The 15913-nt window shown below is 38.8% G+C and overlaps 1 protein-coding gene across 4 annotated transcripts in view; it reads right to left on the bottom strand.

Annotated features, from left to right (window-relative positions):
• ITGA1 (integrin subunit alpha 1) overlaps nt 1-15913 on the bottom strand; it is a 169793-nt gene that overhangs the window by 76842 nt on the left and 77038 nt on the right. For 3 of the 4 annotated variants that reach the window (XM_019930052.3, XM_073802103.1, XM_073802102.1), the window contains exons 4-6: nt 14606-14694; nt 14387-14498; nt 13648-13775 (exon numbers count right to left, since the gene is read on the bottom strand). In XM_019930052.3, coding sequence (XP_019785611.2) covers nt 13648-13775; nt 14387-14498; nt 14606-14694 — 329 coding nt within the window. Of the gene's footprint in view, nt 1-13647; nt 13776-14386; nt 14499-14605; nt 14695-15380; nt 15622-15913 lie in introns of those variants that run through there. The other variant, XM_033852853.2, reaches the window with a different exon arrangement.

Genomic DNA, 15913 nt, shown 5'->3' with positions numbered 1-15913 from the left:
TCTCTATTTTGTCTCCGTAAAAACTTACCTCGCCCAAATCCCCTCATTTTCTTTCTTTTTTTTTTTCTAGTCATATTTTGTTTTTTAGGTGCTCGTGTTAAATCTTTATAGGTGTAAACTCACTTGTTACAGCACATAGAATTATGTTCCCACTTAAGTCTCCTCTTTTATTTTTAAATTAAAAATTTTTTCTTTTTTTGAAAATTGACATATAGCTGACTTCCCCCCATTTTCTAATCACCTCAGCTTTTGCTAAATGCTGCTGCCACGTCATGGCCACTCAGTGAGTTCAGGTAGCTAGCTAGCCAACTGAGATACATTAGAAAATACGATAAAACAGACAAACAAACAAGTAAATAGATCATATTTTTTAAAAAAGAAATAGAATATACGAATCCTTCCTTAGAATTGCTGAATCAGGTATAAGATAAATAAGAAATAATTAGAGAACATGTGCGAGTATAAGAGAAGGTACACCGTAAGCTGAATAAACACAAAATCTGCTCAATCCATGTTCAGGTTAGGTTTGCTCTTTGACTGTATCTTTCACCTAATATCTGTCACCATCTGTTCCAAGATTATGTGCTGTTATAATTAGAAAAAGACAATTATTAGTCTCCCATGACTCCAATTCAGGTTATTTCCTTGACAATTAAATGTTATGTACAGTTATCTGTTACTCTCTGAATAGATTTAAAATTCTTTTCCCAATGACCCTAACAGCTTTTAATTAGTAATCCAGAGAGACACTGAATAATTATTAAGGGAAACCATGTAGGTTTGACATTGTCTTTGTGTATATAAATGCTCAGGGTAAATAAAAGTAAAATGATTTTGTTACTTAGATAATCATTATACCTAATTTATGGTACCAAGGTGAATAAATGCTGCTGTGGAAGTTAATTGCTCATCCATTCAGGGTGTCTTACAGAGTTGGTTTTGTTTTTATTTCTCTTTGTTTAGATTTGATTAAGCAGGAGACTAAAGAACTTTGAAAACTGTCACTCCTGTCATTATTCTTGGACATTTTACTACCTGGATGAATCTATTGAGCACCCTAGTCTCTCATTTCTTTGACTTCCTTGGCTTTAGTAATATTTTCCTCTAGTTTGCCTATGTCATCCACTTCCAAGGTCTTAGCCTTCACCTTGTCATCTGGAAAAACTGCAGCACCTCAATCTCAATGTCAAGTGTTCTTCTCTCTGATCATTAACTTCAGCTCATTTACCTAGTATATCCAATTCATCAATTCCTTGACCACATTAAGATGTCTAATTAATTCACAGATCTTATCTTTTTTTTTTTTGTACCCAGCCTAGATTCCATGATCCATCACCATAATCATTTACTTGCAAACATTTAACTACTTTAACCTTTTTTTCCCTCCATTAACTAACTTGGCTAACTTCCAACTCTGGTTAAGTCCAAATATCTCCTTCTCTGTGTGTGATCCTATGACACTGAATTTTGTTAGACAAAAATCACATACCTTGTAGACTGGTCTCACTTTAAAGTTTTGCTCATGAATCCCAAATGCGGTTGCACATAGCACTACCCAACAATCCTACTACTTTTTACTAATGAGTGTACTGTTCCCTTCGATCAAATTCTAGTGATAAGCTATTAACTCCTCAGGAAGAAAATAGCATCTCATTTATACATGGGGAGGAGTTCACATGAGAAGAGATGGAAGTCATGCCAACTAAATAAGGCTGCTTTGTGATGTAAAATTTACAACGCACTTTCCATATCTCATAGAACATACTATGAACTGATTACTATGAATTGGATTATCTGGAAAAATTATCTTCACACCAGAAACAGCAGAAGATGTAACACCTTGGTATGTCAGAGATCAGTGCTTTATATCTTCTATCTATCTCTCTATCATCTATCTCTCTTACTACTTAGCATATATCTCACTTTCATAAGCTTATTTTTTGTAAATGTTAGGATATAAGAGGACTTATAACTGCCTGTTCCCTTACCCTTTCTGTACACTTTGCTTCTAACAGCTCCACCTGAGACTTTCCCCAGATGATTGTCCTTGGACTGCTAGAGCTGCTTTGCCCCAAGGTTCAAAGAGTCAGAAGTGCCTGGGAGTTTTCTCCCTCTTCACCCCTTGCCCTGATCCATAGGTAATGCCTGAGTGCAGGAAAATGCAAGACCAGCCCCTTGACTTAACTTGGAGCCCCTTCCAGATCAGGCTGAGGCCTTGACTTCACCTGAACTCACATGCTTTCTTTTTATTTTTTTTTGCGGTACGCGGGCCTCTCACTGTTGCGGCCTCTCCTGTTGCGGAGCACAGGCTCCGGACACGCAGGCCCAGCGGCCAAGGCTCACAGGCCTAGCCGCTCCGCAGCATGTGGGATCTTCCTGGACCGGGGCACGAACCCATGTCCCCTGCATTGGCAGGCGGACTCTCAAACACTGAGCCACCAGGGAAGCCCCTCACATGCTTTCTTGTCCTCTGTGGCTGCTCTGTTTTGTTCCCCCAAATCCCTTCCTATTTTCTTTTGGAAGCACGCCCTTCATGAATTGCTATCACTTGACTCCTCCTCTCAGAGTTTGCTTCTGGGGAACTGGATCTAAGGCAGCTATTACCTATGTTTCTTCATTCCTTCTCCAGCCCAGGCCAGGCATCATTGCCTTGAACCTGGACCACGGCAGTCACGGGTCTTTCCACTGCTGATCTCCCTCCCTCCATTTCCACTTCCTCAAATCCTTCTACATATTACTAGTAGATTAACCGTCTTTAAATTCTGCTTTTATCATGTGTCTTCCTTGTTCAAAAACTCCAATAACTCTTCATTGCCTACATCAAGGACCTTGAAATATACTTTAAAAGAGAATTGTATTTCTAATTCAAACAGAAAGTAGATGAAGCTTCAAGCTGCTTCTTGAAATACTAGGCCTATAGGTTAAAATTCAGTTTTTTCCTCCTGACTTTCAGCCACTCAACAGTCTGGCCCTACCTTCTTTATTCATCCTCATCTTCAGGACTCCTCAGGATGAACTCTATCCAGACAAAATGCCCTTCCTTTTCCCTCCAACTAAGCTAAGTCTACCCATTCGGTAAGATTCAATTCAAGTTTCACTTTCTCTGCAGCTTTGTCCACCTAGTTGCCAAGAGTCCACACTGATCTTCCCCTTCTTCAAACTGTGAAGCAAACTTGTCTGTGCTGCTCCTGTGAGCCCTGCGTTCTTCTCAACTTTTGTATGCGTGCTTTATCTCCCAACTCCGTTATAAGTTAGGAAGGGGCAAGCAGGGGTAAAGAGTATGGACTACATCATAGTTTCTGGTATTCTCTTATCCTCTACCACTGTTTTGCTTTGCTCACAGTTGACCCTCGTACATTCTTACTAGATGACTATAACATTTCACATAGGCAAGTAGAAAACTGAGATAGTAGGGAAATAATGATAAACAGAAAAAGAGAGACATAAAGAAGTGTGGGAAATTAGAAGAGTGGGCAGTGGGAACTCACATCTCAGGAAAATGACATTCAGTGTAGGTCTCCGGCTGACACAGGGGTTCTTATTTTCTTAGGAACCAGATAGAATAAGGTCAGCTATGTCTTCCCCAGAAAAGAGTGCCATTTATTAATTTTCATCACGGGAGAATGCTCAAATCACAAGACATATGTAATGCTTTGCTGAGTACCGATGGGACCCACTTTAGTAGAAACAGTTTCAGTCCCGGCTTAGTTTATAATTTAAGGCAGGTGAAACAGATTTGTACTAGCATAATGGGTATACATGCATCTACAACCGAGCCAAATAAGTATGAGAATTAAATAATGAGATAAAAAGTGATGAACACACATGGTGAGAAAACAGGGGGAGAGAGAATCACAAGCACATTTATTGTCTCACTTGTAAGGCCCTCATGGAGGAAGGAGGATCCAGATTTCTGAACGAGCTACCCAGGTAAAGAACAGACAGCAGAGTATGATAGTAGAATGGGAGGAAGCAAAGCAGGCTTGAGCCTGGAAAATCTGTCAAGGATGATCATTAAAGACATTTAAAGCATTCCAGAATTTGCGGAAAGATGAACAATCAATAATCACCATATTTGACTTGAAGTGGCCAATTGCATTGGATGGTACAAGACCCAGAGGGTGGAGTTAAGAAGAGAGCTGGTGAGGGGGCTTCCCTGGTGGCGCAGTGGTTGGGAGTCCACCTGCCGATGCAGGGGACACAGGTTCGGGCCCTGGTCTGGGAGGATCCCACATGCTGCGGAGCAACTAAGCCCGTGCGCCACAACTACTGAAGCCCATGAGCCTAGAGCCCGTGCTCCACAACAAAAGAAGCCACCACAATGAGAAGCCAGTGCACCACAACAAAGAGCCCACGCTCTCTGCAACTAGAGAAAGCCCGGGTGCAGCAACGACGACGCAACGCAGCCAAAAATAAATAAATAAATAAATTTATAAAAAAAAAGAAGAGAGCTGGTGAGGAAGAGTAAAGATGGAAAGGTTCTAGGCATTTTTGCTAAATGCAAAAAAGTAGGCAGAGATGGCAGCTAAAAGGAGAATGGGTTAAACGTGGGCTTTCTTTAGGGGAGAATGGGTAGAGCAGCTTATGGCATCAGTAAAGAGTAGATGAAGATAGTAACAGTAGATTCTTATAAAGGGGAGATAAATCACAGTAGAAAGAAAAGTTACTTTTCAGAGACAACTGTAAGGGACACATTTAGCTCCTGGGGAGATGCAGTTTGAACTTCTTGATTAAGCAGTTGTAATTACAATCTAAGTCCAAAGAGAAGTAAGAGCTGATTCACATTATAGCATAAACCAGGCACACAACTGGCTGAGGATTCTGTTACATGAACAAGAGGTTTGTAACACTTAGAACTTTCCACTTAAACATAAAATTTGCAATCATGTTTCATATAAGCCCCAAACTAGTACTCCCTTACCCCTTTTCCAGGGAATACTAACTTTGTCAGTTGCTAGGTATGAATTTTTAAAAAGAGTCCATGATCAAATAATCTTGGAAAGCAATTGTTAATACAAAGTATAACAGTTTCTCTGTCTCTGTCTGTCTGCCTCCCTCTGCTATTTATATTAAGTAAAAAAAAATGCCACAAATTTCAAATGGAGCAAAAGAGCAAGGCTTTCTCTCACTCCTGCATTGCTCTACTCTGACTCATACGCGGATTCTTTTGAAAGTGCTCCCAGAATCTTTAATATGAAAACATGTGTTGTGAATCATGAATTGGAAGACCTGATGTATTTTATTTTTATTTAAGAGAATATTTTTTTGTAAGGAACATATTCAACACCTCAAACAACATAGCTTGGAAAACGTTGCTTTATTCTAATATTGAGCTATCTACTCGTAAAGATCAATTAATTGTTCTGCTTTATTCACCCTTGTTATATTTATGTCACACTGTCATGCACTGCAATTATCCAAATACAAGACTTTGCTTCATTTCTAAGTTGGAAGATTTTCAGGATTAGGGACAAAGTATTAGAGTCTGTTATTTATATTGCTATCACATCTAGCATAATACTTGACCCATAAGATACTTCATAAATATCTGCTAAATTAAACTGAATTAATTATCCAAATGGCTTTTTCTCTTTTGAGGGTAGAAAAGAACAAGGAGGAAAGTGAGTGTGAGGAATATGGAAGGAATGATGCTGTTAGAAATCACAAAAATCACTAATTTTTTCTCATAAAACTTAAAGTCACAACAGAATGACAAGGGAGTTTTAAAAAAAAGAGAAGTGTTTAAAATAGCTATTAAGTATACTGAGTCAAAGAATCATGAATGAATGGAATTATTTCCTCATTTAGAATTATACGATTACCTTGTATTCTTAAGTTAGAGTTATAACACCAGCGCCTAAATTTTAATGCCCAAAATGAGCTAAGTTTCTGGGTTTTCATTCAACAACTAACATTATCCAATCAATAGCTTCTTTAGGGGTGTAATGACAGGAAAGCACAGTAAAGCTTTTTGTGTTTCTGTAGGATACACAGTTGCTTAATCTGATAAGCGCTCAGACTTTGCATTCGTCATTTTATGTTTCCTTTTACCAAAGTAAGGTGCAAAAGCCCTGCCCTACAACGTGCTTCTACTGCAATTAAATGAGAGTATGAATGTGGTGGTAATACAGGCTGCAATCCAAATCAACTGTCAACACAAACCATTCAAGGCTGTGTTAGCTGAAACCTGGCTTAACCTTTGTCACTATGGAGAGGGATGAACAGGACTGGTTCACAGGTAGATGAAATGATTCCTCAGAAACACAAATAAAGTCGGTAAATTAAAGATGTAGGTCCTGGGCTTCCCTGGTGGCACAGTGGTTAAGAATCCACCTGCCAGTGCAGGGGACATGGGTTTGAGCCCTGGTCCGGGAAGATCCCACATGCCGCGGAGCAACTAAGCCCGTGCACCACAACTACTGAAGCCCGCGCGCCTAGAGCCCGTGCTCCACAACAAGAGAAGCCACAGCAATGAGAAGCCCGCGCACCGCAATGCAGAGTAGCCCCCGCTCACCACAACTACAGAAGGCCCCTGCGCAGTAACGGAGACCCAATGCAACGAAAAATAAATAAATAAAATAAATAAATTTATTAGAAAAAAAAAGATGTAGGTCCTAAGAAAAGGATATCTTTAGCTGGTCTCTTGCTTGATGGAAGATACTGCAATGAAATTGACCCATGCTCAAAAATGTAAGGCTAGAAGATGTTAAAATGGGGAAGACTATGGGAGAAATCAGGACCAACGGTGAATGGGGCTAGATGTGTTGAACACCTGCAAAGAAAAGCCTGAAACACAATGTAAAGGGGAATCTGGGGTGTCCCCCACAAACAAGTCCCTTCTAGCTCAATGACTTCATGAAGCAGAGTGAGAGATGGTGGTCAGTACAATAATGATTTTTAACACAAGGAGAAATTAAAAATTACAGAAATTACATTTTTCCAACATAAATGACTTGCCCCCTATGTGCTAGGCAATGCAGGAAACACTGAACTGTATTCCATAAATAAAAGGATTAAGGCACAATGCTGTCATTGTGGAATTCACATTCCACCAGGAGAGACGCACTCACGAAACAAAAAGCGATGCCACTAAGTGATGAGAGCAGTGGACGAAGGGTGTGTAAATGCTGTGGGAATATGGAGGGGAAGGGATTTTTCTTGGGAAGGGTGGGGGGAATAACCACAGAAAAGGACAGAGAAAGTGACGCTTGAACTGAGTCTCAGAAGTTTACCTCGCACATGGGGCCTGGGTGGAGAAGGGCTTTCCGGGCAGAGAGAATCATGAGAGCATAGAGCAATGTGTTCAGGGAAGGCCAGGGTAGGAGTGGCTACAGGGCAAGAAGGGAAGGAGGCAGGAGACAGTGGAATGACAGCCACTAGGTGACGAACATCTTATAAGTCACTGGAGAGCTTGGGTATTATTCCACAGGCAAGGATAGGAGATTTTTATTCAGGGAAATTCCATGATCTGGACTCTACATGGGAAAAATAACTCAGATGAGTGATGAATGGAGGTAGAGGACAACGGAGACCAGGACGTTAGTGAGCAAGAAGATTCACCACATTCACAACATCACTTTCAGAAACGACAGCCTGACTGACAAGGATACGGCTGCACAGCTCAGACAGGTTTCTTGTCAGACCTCCAAACAGTGAATAGTTTAGGCTATTAGCCTAACCTATTAGGAGCCTCATAGTTTAGGCTCCTAGGGAAATGGCCATAAAATGTGTCGTAAAAAGAAAGATAAATAATATTCCTAAAATTTAATTAATTTCCCTCTTTCATTTTGCCTGGTTTAATATTATGCTATACTCTTGATAGGAACAGTCTAGACATTGTTCCATTAGTATATTTCACTTTTATATCAAGCCTCACAATTTACTGCTTTTATTTAGGGTAATGTACTTGTATATGGCATATTTATATCATTCTCATTTACTATTAAAAGCAATGTTATGTTTAGGTATCGAGGATCAATCAGACCTCCATAATGTTTATACCATCGTATCTTTTATGGCAAGCTCAGAGTGTTTCAGGTTTGCTTTTATAGGTGGTTTTGTACAAAACAATTTTATAGCCTTTACTCTGTCTTGGGTAAAAAACTGGTTTGCAAAAGTTCCTTGACTATGTTTGCAAAAAGTGTTAATGGGACCACACAGAAACATGGGAGAAACTCTGAGTAACTATTTAGGGTGAATGTTTTTGTCACTTGCATTGCATTTTCCTAATGTATACTAATTGTCATATGGAAACTTTAATGAAAGTTTTAAAATTTATTTTCCTTCCTTCCTTCCCCCTCCCTTTTTTTTTGCTGTGGAGGTGAAAATTACTTCCAGAAACATTCCATATCTTTGAGACTCCTTTCCAATAATTGCAATTACTAAATGAAAAATCTGTGACTGCAGAAAGTAGGCCATAATATTTGATCTTTACCTTTTGTATCAAGTGAATAATTGTAATTAATATCGATATAACAAACAAGAACTCATGAGGTATAATTAGAATGTAAATTTTTTTTTTTGGCCCATGATCCCTTTAAAACTTATTTAGGGTGAAATTCTTCTACTCTCACTGGATGGAAAGATAAATGTCTTATGACTTTTATTATTTTTAGTTTTAAAATGTCTGTTTAAAAAAAGCTCTATATTTTAATTTAGGTTGTATCACATGAAAGTGCTGTATTTGTAGGTCAAAAAAGGATCAAATAGCAACAATTTCATATGGTTCAACCTAAACTAAAACAAAATCAATAAGACAAAATATCAAAGTTGATTTATAGTTAAATCTTCTCTCCTCCCCTTACTAAAGCTTATGGGAGGTGAGAAGCCTGTAGTTGAGGAAGGGGCATGATTGGCTGTTTCTTTGTTTCTCTGCCCCTCTTCTCTCAGATTGCTGACTATAATATCTGACATCTCCACCGATGGAGGGAGGGAAGATAAATACAGGGTACAGAAATTCGTACTTGACTGGTGCTGTCCTAAGATGGAGTAGGTGCTAACAGGTGTTATCTTTCTGGTGGGCTCTTTGGAGATCTCCCTTCACCTGCATCCTTGCCTGAGTGAATGCATCTCACTACTGTGGTCCCTAGGAATCAGAGATAGCTTTGGCTGTTCTGTGCAGAGGCCTCCACTTACTTCCAGGAGATTCTGTGGACAGGAGCTAACTTGATTCCAGAATGATCCATGGGAAACACATTCTTTGTACCGACAACTCTGGGTGTGAGGCCAATCCCACTGCCTTAACTCGCCCATCAGCAGCCAGACAGCTATCTTGCCCTTTAGATATTTCAGGCAGGAGTCAGACACTCATCAATTGCATGTCCCACCTTTCATAGACACACACCAATCTCCCTGTACGATCTCACTGAAGCCTTTCTCACTAGGCTCTTTCTACAGAGAAATCCACTTCACAAATCTGTCAACTTCATTCTTAATGCTTTTATATCCTTGATATGGGTGAGGAGTTTAAAGAGTCCTGTATCTAGCTTATAACTTTCCATCTTTGCATCTTCTTCTGGGCAGTATCTCTTGAAATTCATTTTTATATTTAAGTAGGGGAAGGAAAAATTCCAGAAGTTAATTCTGCCAATCTTAGGGCAGGATTGGGTGCTTCAATTGAAAACAAACAAAAACACACAAAAAACCCCTTATTTAAACTATGTTATCAATAAATCAGGAAAAAAATGATTGTTAAAATAAATTGTCTATGTTTTTCGAGAGAATTACTGTAAGACCACATGAAAGAAAATCATACATTTTAGTACGCATTTCTTTGAAGTGAAAGTATCTTTCCAAATTTCTATGAATGAATTTCTTGTCTGACTCCACTGAAGGAAGGTCAAATTTAAAGGGTATTTAAATGTGTTGTACATAAAACACTATTAAATACAGTTTGGCAAAAGTGATGGCTTAGTAAATGTCCTTCTCAATCCCTTTTGTTTAGAGAGTTACTTATGAAACTAGTCATTAATACAACTTAAACCAACATAGAAAAAGATTAGAAATTACTAAAGTATAAACACTAAAGCCTAACATATAAATAATATACTTAAAAGAATACTAAAATGCCAGTTATAGAAAAAGTCTCATTAAACGTTCACCTATCAGAGAAAAATACAAAAATACATTCATTATGATACACACATTTATTCTTCAGGTGCTCATTAAAGGGCCACTATGTCACAGCGGAGCACTGGGCTGGCCACTGACAAGGATAAAAAGAGATATAAAGGCTTCAGTCTTGAGGTCCCTGTCATCTGGAGGGTGCAGCATAGCACAGACACACACACCACACACATCAATTTAATAATGCATTTAACCCACTGTTTCTCAAATTTAACCTATTTAAGAATCATGTGGGTTGCTTACTTAAAATGCAGGCTCTGGAGCCCCACCCTCAGAGATTCTGATTCTTAAAGTCTGCGGTCCAGTCCAAGTCCCTCTGGGATTCAGAAGGAGGAATTCCACGAGCCACATCTGGAGAAACACCTGCTTTTTACAGAGGCTCCATGAAGGCAGTGGCCGCATCTGTCTATTCTCCACAATTACCCAAGCCCTCACACAGAGCCTGGTACATAGTAAATCCTCAGGAAAAACAAGTGAATAAATGAACGAATGAGTCTGGCTAAGCTCCATAATGAATGACACAAGCAAAATGTGACATAAAAACTCAGCAATTTAAGCAGCTCATCTGCAGATGCTACAAATGACTCAGTGCACAGGGCTGCATTCTGAAATCTTCCTCTTTGAGGAATGGGGTCATGGAACCAAGGAAATGTGACCTGACTCTTCTCAGAGTAAGTTTGTGTCCCTCTCATTCACTGGCAGCATCTAGACCCCAGGGATCATCCCCATTCCTCTGAATAGAGCCACTGTTTCCTCCCAGAAAGACATGAACTCCACGAAGCCCACTCTGGAAGGCTGGAATTCCACTGGTGCTGGACAGAATGGCTCCTCTATTGGGACTCTCACTACTGAAATGTAAAATTAATTATAGTTCTCATAGATGGAAACATCAAAACTGCAGCAGAATGGGTTGAGTATATAAGCAATTGATTGTTAGCTATTTCTTTACAAAACTGGACATAGATCTCCACTGAAGCAGTGATTATCCCTCTAAAACAGCCTTGTAGGTTTGCTTCCTGAAGCTGTGGAGAAACTTCAAACATGTCACAGCTGCACTAATTTCCACAAGTAGCTACAAAAACATTAATTTTTATAGTGTAATAGATAAATTTAAAAGTAAAATCAAATATTCAGATGACTAAAAAAGAATACAAACTTTAAAATATTCCAAGACTGTCATTAGGTTTAGAAAGAAAGGATTGGATAAGAAGGTAAAATGGGGTGGATAAAACAGGTGGAAGGGAGGAAAACTCATTGTGGGGAACGTGTTGAGAGAGGGAAGACCTGTGATCAGCAGTTTGAATTTCGGTATGTCAGTGCAGGCAACAGAGCACCAAGAGTCCGGGCCTGCTTCCAACCAGGGGGCTGGCCGAGGAGGCACAGGGACAAAGGACTAGAGACCACAGTTTAGGGACATCAGAGGCACCTGCTCTGAAACTTCTCTAGAAGTAGAGGTCTCAGAAAGGAAAGACAGCTGCACTGCAGTTGGAGAGCTGTGTGTTCAAATCTGCCATCAACAAGCAAGAGACCCTTGCACAAGTCAATTAGCTTCTCAGGTCCCCTCCATCAATTGAGATTTGGGGCTAAATGACCTCTAAGACCCCTTCCAGCTATAATTTTATGGCTCTATGAAATCTTATTGACCAAGGAGAGAAAGGATAAGGGAAGAGAGGAAAGGAAGAAGGGAGAGAAGTTCTCAGAAGGGAAAAGGGTGGAACACGTATTGTACAAAAAGGAGGAGCAGGTCACCATTCTGAGTGGTCTTCTAAAGTATGCAGGCCACCTGATGCCCTGTGGCAAGAAGAAGGATAATATCCTCTCCAAACTTCCAGCAATCCACTTGGGAAGATGACTGCAGATAAGAAGCTTGCATCGAGGAAAACTGACATTTTGTGATATGATTATAAGAAAAGTACAATTTCGTATAATAATTTTACTCTGATTTCAAGAAGTTCCCTATTGTCCACTGGGATATACACAACATTACCCCTCACCTAGCTCTCTAAAGAGATCCATTCAACCTTGGAATACAGCCATATGACATTTCACTTTGAAGTTTGAGTTCTAATTTGCAATTTTCAACTACCATCCTTTTGGGAAAATGTATGAGATATATATATATATATATATATATATATATATAAAATAAAATATATATGTTTTAAATATGTGTTATATAAATATATATTATAAAATAAAATTATGTTACATATTTAAAAAAACATAAAGGTATAAAAATATATATACACACAGATACAAAAATATAAAAAATATATATACAGATACATGTATGTATATGTACATATGCATGAATGTAATATATGTATGTGTGTGTATACATAGGTATAAACACACATGCATATATGTGTATATAGATGTGTGTGTCTATTTATATCCCAATTTTTTTTTTTTGGCGGTACGCAGGCCTCTCACTGTTGTGGCCTCTCCCGTTGCGGTGCACAGGCTCCGGACGCGCAGGCTCAGTAGCCATGGCTCACAGGCCCAGCCGCTCCTCGGCATGTGGGATCTTCCCGGACCGGGGCACGAACCCGTGTCCCCTGCATCGTCAGGCGGACTGTCAACCACTGCGCCACCAGGGAAGCCCATATATCCCAATTTTAATGCAGGTGTGACAAATATTAATGCAGTCATACAACTTTTTCAGTGTCCCAGAAATTTTTCCAAGAGTAGAGCTCTCAGAGAAAAAGAAAAGAACACTGGACTGCGTGTGCAGCCCAGTTGTGTCCTGTGCTCTCCTGAGGTCCCCAGACTCTGCAACAGCCATTTTTGACTCTGATTCTAGTGTTAATTCCTACCCTCAAGGCACTGTCCTCACTTTGACATTTAATTTTCCTATTATCCATTGCGTCTTATCCATATTTTAAGCCATGTGGCCATATAATATTAATGAACGTTAGACTGATTAAACCCAAACGCACTGTCTAAAGTGGAAGAGCCATGTGAGAAGTTCCACTTTATTTAGTGGCAATAAAGGGGGACGTGTTTAGAAACAGAGACTCACGGGGAGAAAAACACCCAATTATTCAACTTACTGCAGCTAAAGCCTGGAGCATTTGCTTTTTACTTAAGAAAAGAAATTATTAAATATAGGGGAAAATAGACTTACAGCAGTATCCTGTGGCCAATTCCTAATTTATCTGTACAACAGGAGAAAAGACACTATGATGGCATATCAGAATCGTTTCTACAAATTCTGAAACCCTGCTCTGATATTACCAAAGGTGGCTATGCTTATTTCATAATTAAGAATTAAAGTATGATTTTATAGATATCTATAGGGGATATTTTCTCAGAGCATTGAAAATGCAGCTTTCATAATACTTTCTGCTTAGAAAATAAACAGCCTGCCAGTAACGTGCAGGAATATGAACAGGGATATGGAATACAAAGCTCATCCTAAATTTTAGCTTTATTGATTAATTTATTTTCAGAAGAATTTGTCATTAAAACTCCATGCATTTGTATCTTTAGGACAACAGAAATCAAAACATGAAGCCTTACCTGTGTCTGTTTAGGACCAATATCCATTCTTTCAAGAAGGTCATTTAAAAAAGCTGTAACACTTTCCCAGGGGTAAATACTGTTGGAACCATCCAGCACTATGACTATGTCCAGCTGAGTGCTGCATTCTGCAAGAAAAAGATTCAATCGTGCAAATTTGGTGTCTATCTTTAGAGGTATATGAAATGTTTTCGCAGCTAAAAGGAACTCATTTTAAAAGATGAACTGATATCCTACAAAGTGGACACATTACTTTTAAAATCAGAAAAAAGAGTTTTTTAAATCAGAAGGAGAGTGATAAGAAATACTCTTTGCATTCAGTAACAATTGGTTTGGGATTCACATCAAGTGAAACCCATACCTACTTAATTTTAATTAACACTGTCTGAGTTATCTTTGGAAATTTTCTCAATATGAACTCTCTATACAGTTCTCATTCTGTGTATATTTCAAATGAGGTTACTTTTCTCAAAGAAACTCACCCTTTAAATAAAAACAATGTGAAAGCTTTAGCTCTGATGTTTAGACATGACTCTGTAAAGGTTATTTACACTAACATCAATTCCAAAATAGCAGTGAGGTTTGGTTATATATTGGCAAAGCAAACATTTACCTAAATTGGTAATGCTGGTAGCCGAGAAAATACTTCAAGCTTTTTGGTATGCTCCCGTGTATATATATGTCTCATTCATTGCTTACTCTTTTCAAACACTGCACAAACATTGCATAAAATCTGTACCTTGTACAGGGGCAATGGAGTTCACGACTTGAAATGTGGGGCTGACGTCAGAACAGATTCCCGTTGTGTAATGCAAATGTCCACATCTATAGGCATATAAGGGCCCGCACGCCTTTTAAAAAATTAAAGTCATAAGATTAAAAATTATATAACAGATTTTATAAAGATTTGTAATATAATTCTTGGTTCATTAACTATCTTGACTCTTCCTTTTCTTACCAGAAACCCTCCATTTGGGTTGGTGACTAAAGTTGATCCAAATGTCATATTCTCCTTTACTTCTGTGACATTGGGAATTGATGTATTAACTAAAAATAGAAGAAACGTTTATGATGGTGGAAAACAAAGTAAAATTAAGTGTCTTCTCATTAAAACATTCTGGCTTTTGTCTCAGAAACTTTGTCTGGATCACTGCCTCACATACTTTTGCTGAACTGTAAACTATCAGGGCAATGAGAACATGGGATAGCTTTTCACATATTTTTGCTAACTAAAATAAATAAAATATTGAGTCTCATAATATTGTAGATGCAAAGTAAACTTATACAATCATCCAACATATTACATCTACATGTTATATATGACCAATGATGAAACATGATTTCTGGCAGGAAGGAGGAAAATGGGTAGAAGGCCAGAAAAGAAAACTCAAACACAAGATTTTGACCATTAGTTTCACCATCACAGGGACATCAGGAGGGTTACAAAGAAAACTGGAGCAAGATTAGAGCAGTGGTCAGGAAGTTTGGGTAAAGACACAATGAAGGGACTACATCTGACAGAACAAATAAGAATGTTGAGCCCTAAAGCATGCCAACCTGGCAAAAAGAAGTTCCACTCACTCACAATAAAAAAGAAGAAGAAAAAAAAGATTGGACAGGAAAGGCAAAAGCTTCTAAACCCTGCTTAGCAGAGCGCTAAAATAATTGAAAGTGGCAAAACTCAAGTTCAGGAAAGATTTGTCTCACTGTTCATGCCTAGAAGTTTTTCTTACCTTAAGATTACATGTAGATTTAATGGAATGGAAGCAGAGATTCCTGAAAGGTCACAATCACCTCCTAATCTGAGCATTGGTCTTTGTCCCAGAATCCAGTCTGGTTTGCTTTAAAAGCATCTGGAACTGGTCTTGAATAATCTAGATTAGAATTTTTTATACTACCGTTGACACAGGATGAGCATTCCTGGGACATGAGAGACTACAGCAGAAACTTCCGTACTGTTCTCGGTGTAGCCAACATCTTCACACTACTGTTAAAACTCTATTCCAGTTTCCAGTAATGGAGGAGTTGCTCTTATCAGAACAACTCTTCTGCAAATAACAACTATAAGCTCTAGGAAAAGGGGAAAAAAATGTATGAAACAACCGTCTGAAGGCACTGTAAAGCAACCAAGAGCAGGCAGAAACTGGAAGGGAGTCTATACTTGTAAGAAGAGATTAGAACTGGATGAGTTTCCTGTTTTTGTGTTTGTTTGTTTTCCCCTAAGGGAAGGCCTGAGTCAGTGGCTAAACCTCAGATAGACCTCACA

Source organism: Tursiops truncatus, chromosome 3, assembly GCF_011762595.2.
Source record: "Tursiops truncatus isolate mTurTru1 chromosome 3, mTurTru1.mat.Y, whole genome shotgun sequence".
Lineage (NCBI taxonomy): Eukaryota > Metazoa > Chordata > Mammalia > Artiodactyla > Delphinidae > Tursiops > Tursiops truncatus.
The sequence above is the reverse complement of the archived record's forward strand: the minus strand, read 5'-3'. Positions and strand labels throughout refer to the sequence as shown.